Genomic DNA, 20,000 nt, shown 5'->3' with positions numbered 1-20,000 from the left:
TATATTGCATTTTTCTTAAATCTGGAGGTAATATTGAATGTTTTAGGACATTCTTGTTTTACTGTTTTATAGCTACAGCACTTATATTTATTGCTTGCTAGGTATTTTGACGTAGTATATCATATAATGTTTGTGGCTTAATTTTGCTGGACAACGTCACCCCTAAAGTGGATTTTGTAAGATGATTTGAGGGTAGTACTGTGAAGACTGATAGGACATTTTGGCTAAGCACCATGAAAATCCTTCTTGAGATTGTTGGTTATATTTGTATACTTCTACAAAAACCATTACAAGAGCTTAGAGTTATTAGGAAATTACTATTAGTTTGATTGCCACATATTTTTTGAACATGAAAGTATACAGATGTCCAAAGCGATTTTCAGGTTGAAGATTGGATGGTCGCAATGAGAGCACAAAATATAATTGCTCAGTCAGGCGAACTAGTTGAGCAAATAAAAAGTGAAACACATAGAAAATGTAAAGAATGGGAGTCTAGAGAGTGCAAGAGTCTCACTTCTACAATGTACTGTGCCATCAGCTTTTCTGGTTTTACTTTAGTGTTACTAATACTCTCTCTCTCTCTCTCTCTCTCTCTCTCTCTCTCTCTCTCTCTCTCTCTCTCTCAACAATAGGCACTTTGCTCACACTACTAGTTCAAGTAGGTTAGGGTATTGTGATAAGGTTCTTGAGTGAAGGTGTGTCCACATGATCAAACAATGTCCGACGGACAAACATTGTTATCAATTAACATTGGGAAGTAGGAAGGCTCGCTGATGACATCAGAAGCGATCACCAAGAGATGTACTGGACACTGCCCATGTTCATAGTATCGGAACTTCAGATACTGTCTGTGAGACATGGAAGTATACAATGCTGCCTGGCACACAATGAATAAAGTCACTTGGTTACCAGGTTTTCGAAGTCTTGATTAGTTCTCAGTTGCCCTGTCAACATGGCTAGCCATACATCTGTCATGGAGAAAAATTGCTAGCAACAACCACCTGTCACCCAAGTCCACACACTGACTTGAATACCTGTGTGTTGCCAGCGTACAACACCTACAAAGATTGTCTGCCATTCCTTGCCTTATGAACAGAGTGGTATACAACCTCATTTGGTACCACTGTTTGTTGCCAGATCTACTTCCATCGTTTCAACGCTTATGAAGTCATTCTGCTTCGCCTATGATATGGCAACAATGTTTGTCCGGTGGACATTGTTTGACTGTGTGGACGCACCTTAAGACATTTTGCTTTCTAGTGTCATGTTTTTCATTTTGGTGTTTGATTTACACTCGTAAAAGGACAATATGAATTGTTCTTGTTTCTTTGGACTTATACAATTTTTGAAACTAGTATGTGTTCATTGGCTAACTGTGGTTTGCCTGGAATTATGCAATAGCCTAGGAGTAGTATACCTCTGCCCATTCACTTCCAATGACCGCGCCTTGGACCTAACGCTTTGAGTAAAAGAATGGGTTACTATAGAAATATTAATAGTGGGAATTGTATTAACTTCACTAACAATCTTTAGTAGTGTTAGATTTATTTTTCATTTAAATGCTCCAAGTTTGTCCTGTGCTCAGCATGTAGTCGCTCCTTGTAATGTTGATTTTCTGAAATTTATTCTCTTTAGTGATGAAGCCGATGAATATTGACACCAAAGAATATGATAGGAATTTTTAAAATTGAAGGCTCAGAATTAACTTTCTCATGAATATGTCATTTTTTGTTTATTAGAAGTCTATGCAGTAGAATTTACTATATACAGAATAAAGTTCCTTGGTTCTAAGCTAACACAGTTTTTCTGTAAGTGGATTAAGTTTTGTGATATTTGTTTTTGTTTTTTGTATTTTCTTGTTTGATATATCTATTTGAAAGTATAAATTATATGTGTTTTTATGCAGATTTAGATATTTATGCCTATATATACATATATAAATATTTTAGAAATATTGTAGATGCTAACTTGTTTGTGTAAGCAACAGTTTGCCTTATGTAGTAACAGTTTTTTCAATTTTTCACAATGAAATTTCATGTAAAAATGTAAATACAAGTATTAGCTAGAAGTCACCCTTTAAAACATGTGCACATTTTTTTATTGCTAGCAATAACTTTGCAACAACGAAATTGTTGCATTCATCTTGATTTGGTCCCAGAGTATGCAGTTTGGTAAAGTGTAGCGCAAAACTCAAGGAAGAATAAGGTTCATAAAATAGTCATGTACTATCTTGAAGCATTTCTTAAAAATTTTGTATGTTGTCAGTGTTTATACTTTATTACCTCTAAACAATATCCAGAGAACTGTGTCAATAGATTTGTGAAAAGAATTAAATACCAATGTGGACATTTGCATTCGTTAACCCTTGTCTGAGAGGAAATTGGGACGTTGTTCCTACAGAAATACAGACCAGGGCCTTGAATTTAGTATTCATATGCTTAGTAACGGTGGTTAGTGGATGGTAGGCAGGTGAGCTGGGGTTTTCCCAGTAACCTGCCAAAACCCAGACCTTTTTCATTTGCTGTTGGTGGATGTAGATTTGTGTGCATGCACTCTTAACTGCATATTTTCATTTTTTTTGTTTTTGTAAAGGGGAAAAAAAAAAAAAATTGTGAAAACCATAAGCGGATGCATGGGTCTCCTTTGTAATGGGGAGGCTCAGCAAGCAACAGTGAAGGCCAAAGGATATTCACTGGTGCCTTTTGGGGGTGAGAGATTACTGTGCTTTTAAACCACAAATCTTTTCAGCTCATTTGTCCCAGACTGCCCTCTCCCATATGTGCGAGTTTTCATTTTGGCTCATTCTGGGTGCAGACATGCGTTTTTGGGTGCTTATTTACCAGTCTTCCTGCAAAGGATTTGGCTCCTGATTCAAAGCCCTGCGCTATACTGACAACAACCCATCTGGTGTTCACCTCAACCATACCTACTGTGAATATATCTTTTGCTTCATATTGACAACTGGTTGGTTCTGACATCAGCAGAGATGAAGTTGCTCCTGAACAAAGACGACTACCTCTGTGCCTTTGTGATGACTTGTGGATCACGGTAAACTGGGAGAAATCGGTCTTTGCACTCAATACTGGGCATGCTGATTGTTTTTGAGTTTTAAAAGTTTTAAACTCCTTGAGCCACTTTTCAGTAGATCGTGAACTTAATCATCCTTGCTGAGACAAGCCCTTCCCAGTACCTGCAATGAAGCTTGTTGTTGTGTCTATAAGGAATGGATCCCTTTCTTCCTTGGTAGAATTGTGTGCTCTTGTACCAGCCGAGAACAAATTCAGTTGCCCATCCTGGTTGCTTCAGTTTCCAAATGGGGTGTGACCTTAATTATCTGCAGCCTAATTCAGGCTCCATAGAACCTTTAGAAAGGGCCTGGTTTTGTTGGAGATTTTCAAAAGTGGTTTAGCATTTGGAGTGCTGTGAAATCCCGTTTTTCTTGGTGTGAGTGAAAACCCGAAAGCAATTTGTTTTTGACAAATGGAAGAATTATTTTGGCTTCCTTTCTCTGAGATTTCATCATGTTGGGGTTGGATGAGATGCTTTTGTGCCTAGTGTGAGCCTTGCACTTTAATCAGTTGAGACCTGACCTCTTGAACCAAACTGTAGCATCAGGATCTTAGGAAGATTATGTTCAAGATGAGAATTTCTTTCTGGACACTATGTGATGTAAACCAGCTGGTGTGCACTGCATCATTTCATTATCTGTGAGACCTCTTTTTTCATATTTTTGTACATATAGGAGTGTTATTTACGAGGATTTAAAAAAAAAGCACTTAGATGAATAATCATTATTTATTTAAAAATCACCTTAATATTTCTGGAAAATATACTTCAGTTTCACTCAAGTTGAAGCAGTTTATAATTAAAATGATAATTTAACAACTGACTTTATTCATACAGAAGCGTCATAGATAATTTGTTTTGTCATCACAAACGTACATCTACAGCTTTAAGTTTGTATAAATATTAAAAGTTAAAATGAGAACTTTCTTAGCAGTATAATCAAAGGTGATGCAAGTCAGAAATAAATAACCTTAATTTACAGTACTGAGCATTCTTATGGCTAAAATTTGGAAAAAAAGTACAATTTTTATACATTTCGTCTATTTGTTTGCAATTCTGTTTAATACCTTTCTTCCTGAAGGTAGTGTTTAAAAGCTGTTATCCTATAACTTAAAAGTGTATTACAAAACTTAAGAGCACTTCAAACCACAAAATTTATGTACGTGATTATAACCTGAATTTCAGTGAAACGAAATCTGAAAGATTCAGATGAATGAAAGAGCCCTTCACTAAAAATATCCTGGATACATAGTTGAGACGTGAGAGGTCTACAATTTGGCCAGCCAAACTGTCTGCAGTAATACAATACAGTAATGTAAGAATTCTGTACCGCTACATACAAAGGCACTAAATACTTCAGAGCCACATAAGGCTTAAAAAATAAATGTTCTTACAGCCAAAGACAGTTTTACTTAGAATGACTGCCATTTAATCCCCAAGTTTATGTAGAATAGATTGTCCTCCGCCACAGCATTGGTTTGTAGATTAGACTTGAGACTTAGCCTGCTGTGAATCTATGTCTTCAGTTTAAAGCACTAATAGTTGAATTTGCCCAAGGAGGCATATGTTGTAAATCAAACAATGCCACACCTAAGGTGTTTATCATCACAGTTATCACTACAACGCATATAATGTTCATCAAGAATCCAGCTTTCATCTGTAAAGAGTGGAATGCATTATTAAGATTTAATGAACCTTAGGTTATATGAAGATTATAAGTCATTTATGAGTGCTATTCTGTATCTGCAAACAATGTTATTTTTTAAATAAGATAGTATATAGTACCAAGATTCAAATTTAAAACATCCATGGTACTATTGTTAAACTAAATGTTTTTCTTCTTAATTAAAAACTACTTACCATGTCTGCACTCTTCATGTTGGCAGCACTGAACACAATCGCATTTGGTGGTGTTGCAACTGGCAACATGAAGGCATAGGAGCAACATACAGCTGCTGGCAACATTAGGTACAGTGGATTTACGTTTATGTTTAGAGCCTGGAATACAAGATTACTTTCAGCAAAATTTCAAAACTCTATATTTGCATTTTTTTTAGCCTACAATACAAGATTAATTTTGGGAAACAAACCTTATTTTCCAATTTTAGATCAATGGATTGTCAATTGTAGCATTGTGTTATCTAGAAGGATAATTTAAAATTAAAGATGCTTATCACAGTATTAGAATAACACAGTACTATATACAAATCAATTCAAGTGAGCCTATCCTAACCATGTACAAATTTTACCACAAAGTGTGACCAAGTTTATTTTTATCTGGAGAGACACTGAACTGAAGCATGGCTTTAATTGTTATCCAGAGTTCTGACTGCTTGTGGAGTTGGTCAATCTGAGCATGAAAGTAGTTCTTGTGACATTTTCAATTGTTCATTACATAAGTAATGAAACTTGAGAAACAAGAGATTTTGTAATACCTGTACAGTATAATAATATTCGTGACTTGTTTATGTTCATACATGAACACACCAGTTTGCAACCAAACTTGAATTATATAATTACTATGTATAAAGAACATGACCTTATGCTAGTGTGTATTATATAAATGTGTGACAAATATTTTAAATTTGTTTTTTCATGACTAACAAACCTGTGGTCTTAACATTAGGATAAATCTTCTAGCACCGGCTGAAAACCAGTAAAAATTCAATAGAATTGTATATGGAAGGAACTGGTAGCATCTGTTGTCTGTCATGAGGGAAGTGGACTGACCCAAGTTGGACATTGTGACGTCTGTTATTCTTCCAACCCAGATTAAACTGTCCGAGGGGTTGTTAAGGCAGCAGGTTTGTTAGTTATGAAAAATGCAATTAATTTTAAAAATTTGTCAATTGTTTGTACACGAAAAAAAACCTGGGGTCTTGACATTAGGATAGACTCACTCTTGGTGGTAGGTAAGTATCATTAACCAACTGAAGACCTTCACCTCTGAACATTAGATATGTGTATACTATCTTAGGTTCAGACTTCTGGCTTTTCACAATGCCATAGGTCATTGCATTTGCGTAAGCGGAACATGAAAAGCTACCTGTTCAAACAACAAATCCTTTCCTTGCTGAAGAGAGGAATGTTTTGCTACTGAAAGGTAACTTCATTCATTAATGATTACTAACAGCACGGCCATTGCACTCTCCTCTATCATGCCTGATGCAGCTTATGATGGAACAATCTTCATCCCACCCATAAGTAAAGAAGAAGACAGAATGATGGAACAATCTTCATCCAACCCGTAAGTAAAGACGACGACAGAAAGAAGAAAAGACCAGTCATCTCATTCATTTCACTTTCACAACCATCATCTTAGGTTTGATACAAACTGTCCCGCCAGGGGCACTGGAGGAGGTACACCACAAAATCCAAGGAAAATAAAAATGTCCAAGGACCTATGGGTAATATCCTTTAGGTATAAGGAAGTGAACGTGGTTTGGCGACGCTATAGACCATAAACATGGATTTTTCTTGAATGCCAAAGAGGAACTCGGCTCTCTAAGGTCATGCAGTTTTACATGCCCGATATCGAGTGAAGCAACTGATGACTAATAATCATTCACGAATAGTTTCTCGTATCCAGAATATCCAGAAAGAAATTGTACTAATAAAAAGTCTTCTACAATTCAGTATGAAATGTAGTTCTTTTTATATAAGCATGCAGTTTTCTGACAGAATATAGCAACATTTCTTTAGGGTCAGGGTCATCATCATCAACAAAGTCTCCCAAAGAAGTTATAGAAAAGGAGACAAATCTGTCATCATGAATTGAGGGATTTTGTCTTAGTAATAAATTCTGGGACAAATTCGAAAGCTATTGACTTCGCAAGACAGACCATGTAATTCGTCTAACCTTTTCACTGAAGCTAAGGCTAGCAAAAAGATTTGTCTTCAGGGTCAACAGTCTATCCGTAGCCTGTCACAACAGATCATTGCGGGCTCAAGTAAGGCCATTCGGTATCCATGTCCTTCACACACAGAACTAAAGCTAAAGCAGTCCTGTAGCCCTTCATGGCTGAAACATAAAGAGGTTTTTCTGTTCTGAGAGGAACCAGGAAATCAGCTATCTGTTACATAGATGTTCCAAGAGGACAGATACAGATACCCTGTCTATGACACAACTTTCCCTCGGTACACAGACAGAGGACTTTCCGAGATAACTTGCCATCCGAGATGCTGTTCTTTGAGAAAAGCCTCTCGCTCACAGGATACACTTGGTAGTCTCCATCCATAAAGAGATGATGACTATTGACTGATGACACCTCCACATGAGGTTGACAAGTAGATTTTGCCTAAGGGGTATCTTTTACAGTAATCTGACAGCAGCAACAGCAGATCCAGAAACCATTCTGCTTGGGGCCACAAGCTACCAGTCATTGTGAGATTGTGGGACCTCATCACTGTTTAGGACATGGCGAATCAGGCAAATCAGAGGAAACGCATACACCAGGTTGTCCCATGGATTTTGCAGAGCATCCTCTGCTACTGTTAATGTCTGGGATTACTGGACAACAGATCTCTAGTTTCCTGTTGAATCTTGTCGTGAAGAGATCTATCATTGGGCTCCCCCACATGCCAAACAGCCTGTCAGCAATCTCCTGATGCAGAGACCACTCTGTTCACAGAATTTGTCTCTGCTTAGTTTGTTGGCCACTACAGTCCTTTTTCCTGGAATGTACCTGGCCATCTACTGAGTTGTCTACAGCCCACTGATGTGACTGGACTGTTATTAGACGAACCTGGCGAGCGAGACACCAGTCCCCCATTGCTTGTTCACATAAGCTACCGCCATGGTGTTGTCCAACATCAGTACACAGTGCCTTATCACTCCTGAAACTGCTGAAGTGCTAGGAAAGCTGCCTTCAACTCCAGCAAATTGATGTATAATTGACTGATCTGACTTCACTCCCTGGAGGTCATATGGCCCTCTACATGAGCTCCCCAACCTTTGGAAGAAGCGTCTGAATTGAGGGGCATCCCCACTGTCAGATTCTTTTTGTTAAACCACCATAGTAGGTTGCTTCTGACCTCTAACAACAAAGGGACTTGCATGTGAGGGGAATCTCTTGCTGGAGACCAAAACTCCTTTAGTCTCCCACTGTAGTGATCGTAGGTGTAGGCGGCTGTGAGGAACAAGTTTCTCCAGAAGTCAACAGGCCTAGAAAACCTGCCACTGTTTCTCTGTTTGTGTTTGTTCGGACAGAAACAGAAAGACAGGAAGCTACCGTCCTGAACTTCTCAATCCTCTTCTCTGATTGAAGACTCAATGCAGCTAAGTCTATTGCCATTCCCTGGTAAAGAATCTTCTGACTGGGGATTAGATTCGACTTTCCCAGAACTACCACAATGGTCAAGCTGTGGAAAAACTGAAGTAGTCTATCTCTGTCTTGAATTGGCTTTTCCTTGGAACTCTCTAAGACCAGCCAGTCATTGAGATATCTTAGAAGTCTGATCCCCTGAGAATGAGCCCATACCGACACCACAGCGAATACTCTTGTGAATACCTGTGGAGATGCCGTCTAACCAAAGCAAAGAACCTTGAATTGGAACACCTCTTCCCAAGACTGAAGAGAAGTAACTTCCCAGAGGAAGAATGGATGGGGATCTGGAAAAAGACAGATGGCGATACCCCTGGATCCGAAGGGAAAAACAAAGCAAAATTATACAAAAAATCTCCCAAAGCCACTCCTGATACTTCCCTTGATGAATCATTGGAAGAACAGGAAGGGGTATGGGAAAAATCTAGGACAGACAGCAAAGCAACTGGAAAACTAGGCCTCTCAAAAGAAGGGGCAGCCTCAAGAGGAGGCTGAACAGACTAAGAACCAAACGACAAAGATAGCGTTTTCATCTTCCTATTGTGCTGACCCTTCTCAGAGAACCTCTTCCACAGAACAAGGATTAGGGATATTACATACACTTGCCCTGCACCTTAGCACATTAAATGAGGATCCGTATTCATGGAGGCTAAGAAGTGTGAACAAGGGAAACCACCTACACTGAGGCATACCCATGAGGTTTCCTGGATTCAGTAGTAGAGCTTGCAGAAGAGTTACGGGAATCCTTAATATAACAACACCTGTCACAAGCACACAAAACACAAAGAAATACAGGAAAACAAAGAACCGGCTTTAGGGAGGAAAGAAAGAGAACAATATGTCCTCACTCACTCAAAAGCAGTAAGAAAATGAGACATCATGACGCCCAACTTTCGTTGGTGGCTGTTCCACCTAACTCCTGACAAAGGACAGATGCCACCAGTTCCTTACATATACAATTTTACTTAATTTTTTACTAGTTTCCATCTGGCTTTATAAGATTTATGGTAACATTAAGATCCTGGTTTGTTCCATGTATGAACAGATAGTTATAAAGAAATGACTTAAAATGAAACTATTTTATATTGAGGATACTAAGAAGAAAAGTGGAGTCAATATTTTCTGAAAAAAAATACAGCTTCATTAGTTCAAAAATTAACAGAACTACTGAAGATATAATATTAAATGTCTCCCTCATTTAATCTTAGGACTATCTAAAGTGGAAATTGTTTCTACCTTCCAAGATCTCCGGTGCCACCAAGCATTTCATTAACACAATAACTGGTTACAGCTTTGGTGTACACAATGGTAGTGTTCTACAATATGGAAAGCTTGAGTGACCATAACCATAATATATATACTACCTTGCAGAGCTTTGTGACACTAATTCACTTTTTGAAACATTATTTCCACCCTCAAAATTTTCAAAACCTTGTTCTCACCATTTCTTTAAGTACTGGTAGCAGAATGGAGGCTGTGGCAGTGTTGGAGGCTACTTCAGTCAACATGGCTGTCATCAGAGACACAACAAATACTATAGCTTCCTTGGGCATCACGTTAAAAGCCACAAGTTGGTCTCCTAGCCATGCGGACAGCCCTGATTTGTTGGCGCCTTCAGCCATCGCAAATCCACCACCAAGCAAGAGCACAACGCCCCAGGGGATTTTCTCGTGGACAACTTGCCAATTCATACAGGCCGGAGATGGCTGAGGTGGCCCAGGATCTGTAATTTATACTGCTGTAAGAGATTTATCATTATCAATCTTATATTATTCAGAAGATGAACTCTATTCACAGGGAACCAGCCCACAAGGGCCACTGACTTGGAATTCAAGCTTCCAAAGAATAACTAAGCACATCAACTCAACAACTAAGTATATAAATTACTTTCATGGTAGGGGTCAAAAGCCTAGTATTTCTTCAGTATACTTTACCTTTGGGATTTCTGAAGCACCAGAAATTTAATCTTGCTGGTAATATGAAGAGAAGAGTAACAATTAACATAGCTGGAGTAGCATCATCAACCTCACTGGAAATATAAAAAGGTGCAAAGTCAGATGACTAAAGTACTGCATTTGATAAATACACTTCACTTCAAATATAAAAATTTACATCTTCCATGAAAAAATTACTTTGATAAATACAGGTTGATTCTTCAAAATGGAAAATATGCAAATTATAACTGTTTAGACAGGGAGGAGGAAGGGTTACTGAAAAAGATATGATGATGCAATCAATATTTACAATAAAAATTACAATTGAAGGTGCTATTGGTAAATAAAAATGTCAAAACAGGATTCATAAAAGGTGTGAGACCATAGAATTGTCAAGTTGTATGGCCAGATAATGGTGGGAAGTTGGCATTAAGAATGATTAATTGGTGGACAGGTGAAGTATCAAGGGGATAAAGAAAAATCCCCCATTCCATTGAGATGGTTTGAACATGTGATAGGAATGGATGAGGAATACCTAGTTGATATGTTAAGCAACTTTGGAAATAGTAGGATGGAGACCCATACAAAGACTGGAAATATTACTCATAAGTATCAACATAACAGTACATAGTACTTCAAAAATATCTTCACAATTAAAGGCTAGTTGGACATACTAATCAGGAAGGTTGAAGTTAATCACAGCTAAAAAATTTTATTACTACCTACATTCATTGATATTCTGGATATGTACTTGTACTTCCCAGATAAAGCAATGCCACTGTGAATGGTCTTTGGTACTTACATTCCTTCAAATGCGTCTTTGAACCATGCAGACCAACCAGGGACGAATTCTGGTGCTCTGAAGAGCCACAACAAAACTAATATTATAAAAAGTGTGAGGACTGTGGCTTCATGGTGGGTCATTGGTCCAAGTTCCTTGTATTTTTGGCGAATCAGTTTCCTAACTGCATTTGTGCGCTCCGGTGTCGACTGCTGGATGGGGCTCTTCTTTCTAAAATTTAAATTTTTATGGTTCCAGTACTGCAGTGCGAGGACCACGTTTACATCTACTGTACAACCACTTAATATACTACATATATGTTTACATATCCACAATGCTGTACAAAACTTTAAGACTTTCAAATGCCAACTCTTAAGTGCTAAAGAACAAAAAAAAAAAAAAAAATTTTTTACAATAAATCAACAACAATTAGTGCATGGGCAAACAAATATGGCAACTACTAGAATGGTAATTGTTTTACAGGATACAGGGATAAAATATTTTTATTGCAAAGTCCAGCCCAGCATCAGTGACATTAAGTCTTCACTTCTGTAGTATCTTGGATTGCCAAATACTAAGCAACAAACCACCTTTCTTAGCTCACAGTAATTCTAGGTGGTTTTCAAAACACACTGCCATTTTTAGACTACTAATGTGAATGCCCTGAAGAGACTATTGAACTGTTTATCAAATAAATTAAAAGCTGAAGTTTAATAAAAATTAAAGCCATAGGGCAATGTAGGTGGGAAACCGGGGGAGACTTAAACCCTGGTATACTAACTACAGTTCACCACGCAAGGAACATCCTACTGTAAGTGGTATAGTATTTTCATAAATCAGACCACCATAATAGAAATTTTTTACCAACACATTCTACTACTAATAATATGGATTTCTTGGCAAAAGTTTAGCAAGTTATGTTTTCAACTATGGGTAAATTTCAAACCTACTAGAAACTAATGCTACTTATATATTAAAATCAGTTTACACAGCCCTGAGGGCCTGGCTATAGAGAGAGAGAAACGAAAATGGTCAATATTCAAAAAAGGATATAATACAAAATACAGCTGCATAAGCAAATTCAGCATTCCATGTAGGAGGTTTACATTTAAGTTTTTGAAATGGAAACATTATTTTCTTTCCTGTGCAGGAACAAAAATTATCTCATACATAGCAACTTCTTGTTAGCCTTAAGAGTCCCTTTTGATAATAATAATAATAATAATAGTAATTTTAAGTTTATCCTGTATAAAAGAAGCTTTGAAGAAAGTTAAGAAAATTCTGTCGTAGTCCAAGACTATTCACCACCTGATTGCATAGTTACCTGAAAAGGCCCATGAAAAGGACCTGCAGCCATACCCATGCCAGGATGACACACAGAATCATACCAGGGACATTGAAAGCCATCCAGGTGGCAAAATTCAGTCCTGTTGGCTGACTGAAAGAGCTGTCAAAAAAAAAAAATTTCAGATTCATATTACAGATTTCTGGAGTTTATCATTAATCTTTTATACTTTTGTAGATCTTATTACATATATATGGAGTTTCATCATTTGCCCCTTAAAACCCAAATCTAATATTTCAATTTGTTTTGCAAATATTTGTAAAATGGTTTCCCCCAAAAATGTACTATTACTCATTAAAGTTGTTTAATCAATATATCCAGCTTTTAAGAAAATAGTATAGGTAATAAATGAAACGTCAAATGGTATCATAAAATTACAATCGTTATGCTTGGTTACAGAACATTTTTCACATTAGTAAACTAGCAAATTAAAAGCAAGACGCCATTAAAACGATCAGCAGTCCTATCCCATGCAGTTTTATCTATTGGTTATTAATGAATAACATGCAAAGTATAGTTTTAATGAATAACATTCAAAGTATAGTTTGTTTGAACAATAACAGGATATTAATTCTCACTGTTCTCAGGCCAACCACCAAAAAAAGTACCTGGTCTTTTCATAACTGAAACTAAAGCTAGCTTGTGCACAACACCACCTGAAAGCACCTGACCTACCCAGGTGCTCTAGACAGTCATATCAAGTGTAGCACTTTCATTTGTCCCTTTTAATTTTGCATCTTAAATAAGGGGTCCAATCAAGTTTCAAATTAACCAAAAAAAGCCAATAAACCTTTTACAGTGATCCTTACACAGTGACAACCCAAACTAATAACCTACCATGCTTGTCTTCAAGTGCTCCATATGCTACCATGCCTAACTTCACTGTTACACATCGCAGTTAGCCTGACTTTATATGCATAACATGGGTGGAATTTACTCTAGAACTAACATTTTTATAAACATATGGAAGACTAATTCACATCTTAACCTACAGTTGATGGTACAATTGCAACAACATGCAAACTCAACATGGTGCAACTTACGTAACAGTGCCATTACAATTCTTGGTAATTGGCAGTTATATCAAAGTATAAGTATAAAGGAACGCTACCAAGTGTTATGGCAATTTATACATTATAAACTAAGACAAGTGCATACCTTTTACAAGGGAGAAATAAGTAACTTCAAATTAATATAAGGGGAGATACATTCATTTCCCCTTAGCGTTGCCGTACTCGTCTCGAACAGAGCAATTTGACCTTATGGCTTATGCAACTGCGCACTTGGTTATAGCTACGTACTACGTACGTACTACACTCGATCATAGACAATCTCAACTTCGAGTGGGTAATTTAACGTTTTGATAAGATGAAAACCAATTCGGTTTTCCAGTCACCAATTTCCATGGGTACTGTCATAAATGCTAATGAATGATTTCCATCATTACATCTTACCATCATATTATGTTTAAAAAAAAAACACACATTTTAAATAGAAAAGAGATCCAGTAACGGCATATAGATTTTTTCAAAATATACCTAGAACTACTGAAACTAAGTAAAATAAAGAGAGAAAAAAAACTGAGTGGTCCATGAAAACTTACTGTCACCAAGTTTTCTAAATCCATGAATTTGAAGAACATAGCCTACTTGATCAACTGCCACTGTGTAAAATAATGCCTGTAAAAATTCTACCTCATAAAACTGTGATAGCCTTAGGACAGGATGACAATTCTTGCTTTAAGTATGTCAATTCTTGCTTTAAGTTCTATTTACCTGATCTAAACCTTAGGTAGTCTATAACATATGTCCTTTAGGGTGAGTTTTCACTAGGCTTCACCAGACACTGCATACAGAAGACTCATCACAAACTCCTCCCAAATTCTTGTTAGCCCCACCTACTGGACTGCTCATTAGGTGAGTTAGTGGTGTGGTGCGAGTCTTAATGAGCAGTCCAGTAGGCGGGGCTAACATGAATTTGGAATGAGTTGGTGATGAGTCTTACATATGCAGCACACGGTGAAGCCTATTGTAAACTCACATTGAGGAAAATTGGCTTCACCTTTAGTTACGTTTTGTTTCCCTTTTACTGACTACTGTAATGCTATGTAAGTGCCTACATCAAGAATCAGCCTTCAGAGGACCTAGGAGGAATAAAATGTTGGCCAAACTACAAAGGAAGGAAACTTCCTGAAACCCTGGATAATTAAAAAAAGATTATTACAGTAAAATGTCTAAGCAGGTATTTTCTACCTAATTACCTTTATAGTTTACCTTAGGAAACTGTGATGGTTTAAACAAACTATGCTTTCAATACTCTTTGACTAGTAGCATCTTAGTTGTTTAGTATTAATCAACTATACTATATGAAACATAAGTAGTAGTAAGTGTATGTCATGTGCTTCAAACCAAAGAATTTTTCCCCAAATATTTAATTCAAGAGTATAGCCAATGTTTTAGTTCTTTGGCTGGAAAATTCAGTTTAATCATAACTCAAACCAGCAACTTAACTGAAATTCAATTTCATTATGTTAATTTGATCCCACTAAATTTGCCAAACAACTAATGACAACTTCCGTCAAACTCTTGCTTGAACAGAAATAACTACCTAACTGGTAAAATTCAGTACAGCACTGGAAAATTCATAGACCTAAATGTAGCCTAAATTTTAGTACATTTACAAGATGCACCAAAATTGTTACCGTACATTCTAAGATTAAAGCTTAAAAGATTAAATATGCGCCAAGGGTATCTTCATACACTGAAAGATCCTAACAACAGACTTACTCCTGCAGTACAGCCATAAGGACCAGGTTGGGAGAGGTGCCAGTAACCACCCCAGTTCCTCCGACATTAGCAGAGTAAGCGACGCCCAGGAGGAGAGTGCGTCGCATGATGTGTCTTTGTCTAAATACCTCTGCATTAGCTGCGTCAATTTCCTCGTCAGTTAGTAATTTGTCCCCTTTCTCTACCTCGTGATTGTTAGTGTCTATGGCGCTGGTGGGGAAAAATAGGCGTAAGTTACAGAACACAAAGGGGTGTCTACTATAGCCTTGTAGATGCCGAACTCAAGTAGATCCTGTGTTAATCTGGAGAGAACAAGTTTTAAGTCAATAATAAGCCTCTTTCTCTACCCTGTGATTGTATCTATTGCGCTGGTGGGGGAAAAAAACAGTCAAGGTAGTTAAGTATGTAACAGAATACAAAGCGTGTCAAACCTTGTATGACACCTATTCAAGTAGATCCTGCGTTAATCTGGAGGTGAAAGTTAATAGTAAACAGTTAAGTAAATCACTGTAGATAAATAGGTCCATTTAATGTTCAAGCAACTATTTACTTGCAGAAAGTATGGGTTAGTGTTAAGAGTATTATATCTCGAGTGAATAACTTTTTACCAAGGGTATCTGCCTCATTCATTCACCTCTCCTGTATTGTGTGAAGTTATCTGACAAACTTCCACACCCGAGTTAACATTGGTTTGTTCGAGTATAAAAGCGTTGCTCATGCCACTAAGTATCGAAACATACAAACTCCCAACGTAATGACGAAACAAACCATTTCAACCTCAAGAGGGCTGAAGAGACCTTCCAGAATTTACACCACTTACAAACTTTTATATGATGAGGGGGTACCCTATTTTGTACATAAGAGTGCCTTTGAATATATTTTCTTCAGATCTAATCATTCAGAAATTTCACCAATTAGAATTTTCTTCCGAGAAATTGAACACTACTATTACTTCCCAGATTTACGACGCAAATTAGTAAAGGAAGTCAGCGACCAATGATTATTATTCACAGAAATTTTAATGCAACGGATATTTATGCAAAATCACACAATCAACCGTAGTTATCTTCCTCCACAGCGAAATTTAAAATGGCTATCTTTTAAAAACCATAATTACCTTATTAAAACTAGCATGACTTGCATTAGATTTACTCAAGATACGATCGATGACAGCATAACTTGAGGGCCAAATTGAGCTGACAAACTGCAGAGTTAGCTATCCATTTCGACAAAAACGACTCAATAGTTTTTTTTTTTTCATGCCCTTAGTGAAGAATAAATATTACCTATAAAGTAATTTGGGTGTGTGAAGCAATGAGATTATTTTCAAGAAAATCTTACGGTTACTACTTTTTAAACTATTTCAGTCCAGCTTGTTTTAGAGAAAGGTCCCAGGGTCAGTTACATCTTAGGAAAATGCTTCCCGGCCAGTTATTTTCTGGAAATTTTGCCAAAGTTTCTCACGATCATTCTTTGCAAAATCCGAAAAATGTCGCGAAACTTGAACTGTACGGTTAAAACAGTAACCCTGGTATAAAGTACTACTACTTCGTGATTTTTCCAGTCTGTAACATAACCCTTGTTTCTGTTGTATTTCCTGATTATTTAGGTAGTTTTTATATATACAAAAACAGCAAAAAAGAAGAGTTATCGCCCCATCGTATAAAATCATGCAAGAATTGTTATCTGGAAACGAGGAAAAGGGCAAAGAAAAATGTTAAGTTGCGGGGTAAAATCCTTTCCCCAAAGCCATGTGCTTGTTCAAGTTTGCGTAACCAGTGGTGCATTAACATTGCGAGACCTTGAAAACCATGACAAAGGCATGCATGAAGGTTAGAAAAACAAGATTTACATATATTTGACCTTGCAAGTACACCTTTGACGACTAGGTTAGGCCCGGTTCCAGTCAAGGAACCTGTTCCGCCGATATTGGCCGCGTATGCAGTAGCAAGGAAGCACATATCTCTCAAAGCTCTGCATTCCTCGTCAGGAGGCGTAGCTGTGAGACTCGTCGACTTCGTCGTTACTACTTCCGTTGTCGTTACTACTCCTCCCTCTGCCTCCGCCCTCTCTTTTATGCTTTGAGGTGGTTTAAAAAGGGGAGACCAGTTTTTAAAGGTTTGGTTTGTAAGTCAAGTAGTACCTCAGATGTGGTTATATTCATTTTCTAGAAATAGGGGCACATCATGAATCTTGCGAGCTTTCCAAACTCGAAGCGTTATGTGCAATTGATTTTAAATGTGCCAACAGTTGTAAAAACAGCAACGCTATATTGTTGTAAAATGTTACAGGAATAATAATAATAATAATAATAATAATAATAATAATAATAATAATAAATAATAATAATAAAGTGCTTATACTACAATATGAAAATCATAATAATAACTTAAAATCTATGAAAGAATTTATGACCAACAGTAGTACATATATAGATCTCCATCAAAAGCTAATTTTTTTTTTTTTTTTTTTTTTTTTTAGGAGCACATCATTTTGACCTTTATGTATTTGTTTACTATTTTGTTATGGTTAAAATGGTAGCTTTTATTTTTAACATAGACTGTGTTATATGTGCATACATTTATGTTCTGTAGTTATATAGTAATTTTCAGAACTTTAGCATAAAAAATTCAGCAACATTCTGATACAAATTTAGGTGGTGAATTAAGAAAAAAATAAATAAATAAGGGGCGTCGTACTCACTCACTCACACCCAGGACGCTACACAACACACACCCAGAGACGGTATCCAAACAACCAGTGCTATTCTTTTTTGCTGAAGGGGACACTAAGCCTACTACGATGACTTTGCTGGCTTATTTTCTCCATTAGTTAAAAATTTAATATAAAAAAATGGAACAGAATGTATTCTACCTCTTCAAGTCATCTGAACCATCAGTGTAGCTTAAAAACACTAGAAACTAAAAATCTAAACACACTTGAAAAAAGTAATTTATAGTCAAAAGTATTGAGACTATGGGCTTATCATCTCCTCAATTAAAATGTGTAAAAAAATAGGTTTATACATATTGTACTTTAAGAACAAATATATAATCGACTGAAAAAAAAAATTAAGCCTTACAGACTACACCCTGCCATTCCTCTAGTCTCGAAAACTTATGTCAAAAGTAACTGTTTTTCATCTCTCTATTAAAATAAAACGCATAAAAATATGTAAACTGTACTTTTTAAAAAATACTATAAACTTCATGAAAAAAACTTAAATGAAGCCTTAGAGACTACCCTACCCCCCCTTACTGGAAACCACTCAAACTTACTTGTGGCCGTCGGTGACGCCATTCTCCCCAGCCGGGCTCAATTCCAACTGGTTCTGACCAGAATTGGCGCTCAGGTCTATGGCAGTGGCGTTCTCCTCCGGCAGCTTCTTGCTACGGGTCTGGACAAGAAAGTGACAGACTGGTGAAACCAAGGTCTAAAGGGTGAAGAAGCAATTACTCAAAACTTAACGACTTGCGCTGTCTGACTTTTGCGCCTATTTTCTTTGGTCTGTACATTACATGCCTGTAAACTGGACTGTATAATCATGTACACAGAGTAAGAGCCCAATAAAAACATTTATAGTCAAACTAAGCCGTGTTAAAACATTTAAAGTTAAAACGAGCATTGTTAAAAAATTTACAGATAAACAGAGAGCCTTGTAAAGTATTAACCGATAAACTGAGCCTTTTTAAACATTCACAGATAAGCTATTGGCCTTTTAAAACATTCACAAACAAACCGGGCCTTGTGAAACATTACAAATAAACCGAGCCTTGTTAAAACATTAACAGCTATATGAGCCCTATAAAAACATTTACAGGTAAACTGATCCTTTTAACAACATTTACAGATACGCTATGAGCCTTGTAAAAACTAATTAGTAAAAATATTTACAAATAAAAACTAATTAGTAAAAATATTTACAAATAAAAACTAATTAGTAAAAATATTTACAAATAAACTGTGCCTTATAAAACATTCATACATCAACCGAGCCTTGTAAAACACTTACAAATAAACTGAGCCTTGCAAAACATTTATACATCAACAGATCCTTGTAAAAACATTAACAGATAAATATGAGCCTTGTAAGAAGGTTTACAAATAAACTGAACCTTGTCATAACATTTACAGATAAACTGAGCACTGCAAAAATATTGGCAGATAAACCTAACCTCAAAGAAATTTACAGATAAAAGATGAGCCTTGCAAAAAGAGTTACAGATATGTAATATGTAAGCCTTGTCTAAACCAAAGACAATCTAAAAAGGTAAATTGGTAACCATATGTATGCAACAAATGACAAAACGAAGGCCAATAGACATCATATATATATATATATATATTATATATATATATATATATATATATATATATAATATATATATATATATATATATATATATATATATATATATATAAAATCTTAAACTAGGAATGCGTCATTGGCCTACTTTTATAAAGACCGTAATTATATTGCATACGTTGCCTTGACGTACAAACTTTGAGCCTGGTTAAAATAAGGAAATATGGAAGGTAAATTGGTACCTTATGTATGATAAAAATTTCAAAACAACGGCCAATATAAATCACACACGTCAAAATAATTTCTTTATACTGATCGTAAATATATTGAGTAAGTTGCGTTCACGTATAAAAGTTGAACCTTGTGAATACACAGACAATATCAACACAAACTGTTACCATATGTATTTCTCGAGTTTCAAAAAAAAAAAAAAAAAAATCAGTATAAATCGAACTACT

The 20,000-nt window shown here is 36.4% G+C and overlaps 1 protein-coding gene across 7 annotated transcripts in view; it reads right to left on the bottom strand.

Moving 5' to 3' along the window:
- Nucleotides 1–3,776: 3,776 nt before the first annotated feature.
- LOC135198435 (Na(+)/citrate cotransporter-like) overlaps nucleotides 3,777–20,000 on the bottom strand; it is a 122,840-nt gene continuing 106,616 nt past the window's right edge. For 4 of the 7 annotated variants that reach the window (XM_064225975.1, XM_064225976.1, XM_064225978.1 and 1 more), the window contains 9 exons: nucleotides 18,515–18,633; nucleotides 17,100–17,315; nucleotides 15,237–15,446; nucleotides 12,430–12,552; nucleotides 11,127–11,336; nucleotides 10,325–10,419; nucleotides 9,833–10,113; nucleotides 4,927–5,064; nucleotides 3,777–4,723 (listed from right to left, as the gene is read on the bottom strand). In XM_064225975.1, the coding sequence (XP_064082045.1) occupies nucleotides 4,589–4,723; nucleotides 4,927–5,064; nucleotides 9,833–10,113; nucleotides 10,325–10,419; nucleotides 11,127–11,336; nucleotides 12,430–12,552; nucleotides 15,237–15,446; nucleotides 17,100–17,315; nucleotides 18,515–18,633 (1,527 nt within the window). In that variant the 3' untranslated portion in view covers nucleotides 3,777–4,588. The remainder of the gene's footprint in view (nucleotides 4,724–4,926; nucleotides 5,065–9,832; nucleotides 10,114–10,324; nucleotides 10,420–11,126; nucleotides 11,337–12,429; nucleotides 12,553–15,236; nucleotides 15,447–17,099; nucleotides 17,316–18,514; nucleotides 18,634–20,000) is intronic. The other 3 variants (XM_064225979.1, XM_064225982.1, XM_064225980.1) reach the window with 2 other exon arrangements.

This window comes from Macrobrachium nipponense, chromosome 22, assembly GCF_015104395.2.
Source record: "Macrobrachium nipponense isolate FS-2020 chromosome 22, ASM1510439v2, whole genome shotgun sequence".
In the NCBI taxonomy this organism is placed as follows: Eukaryota; Metazoa; Arthropoda; class Malacostraca; order Decapoda; family Palaemonidae; genus Macrobrachium; species Macrobrachium nipponense.
Note: the sequence above shows the minus strand (reverse complement) of the source record. Positions and strands in the feature narration are given on the sequence as shown.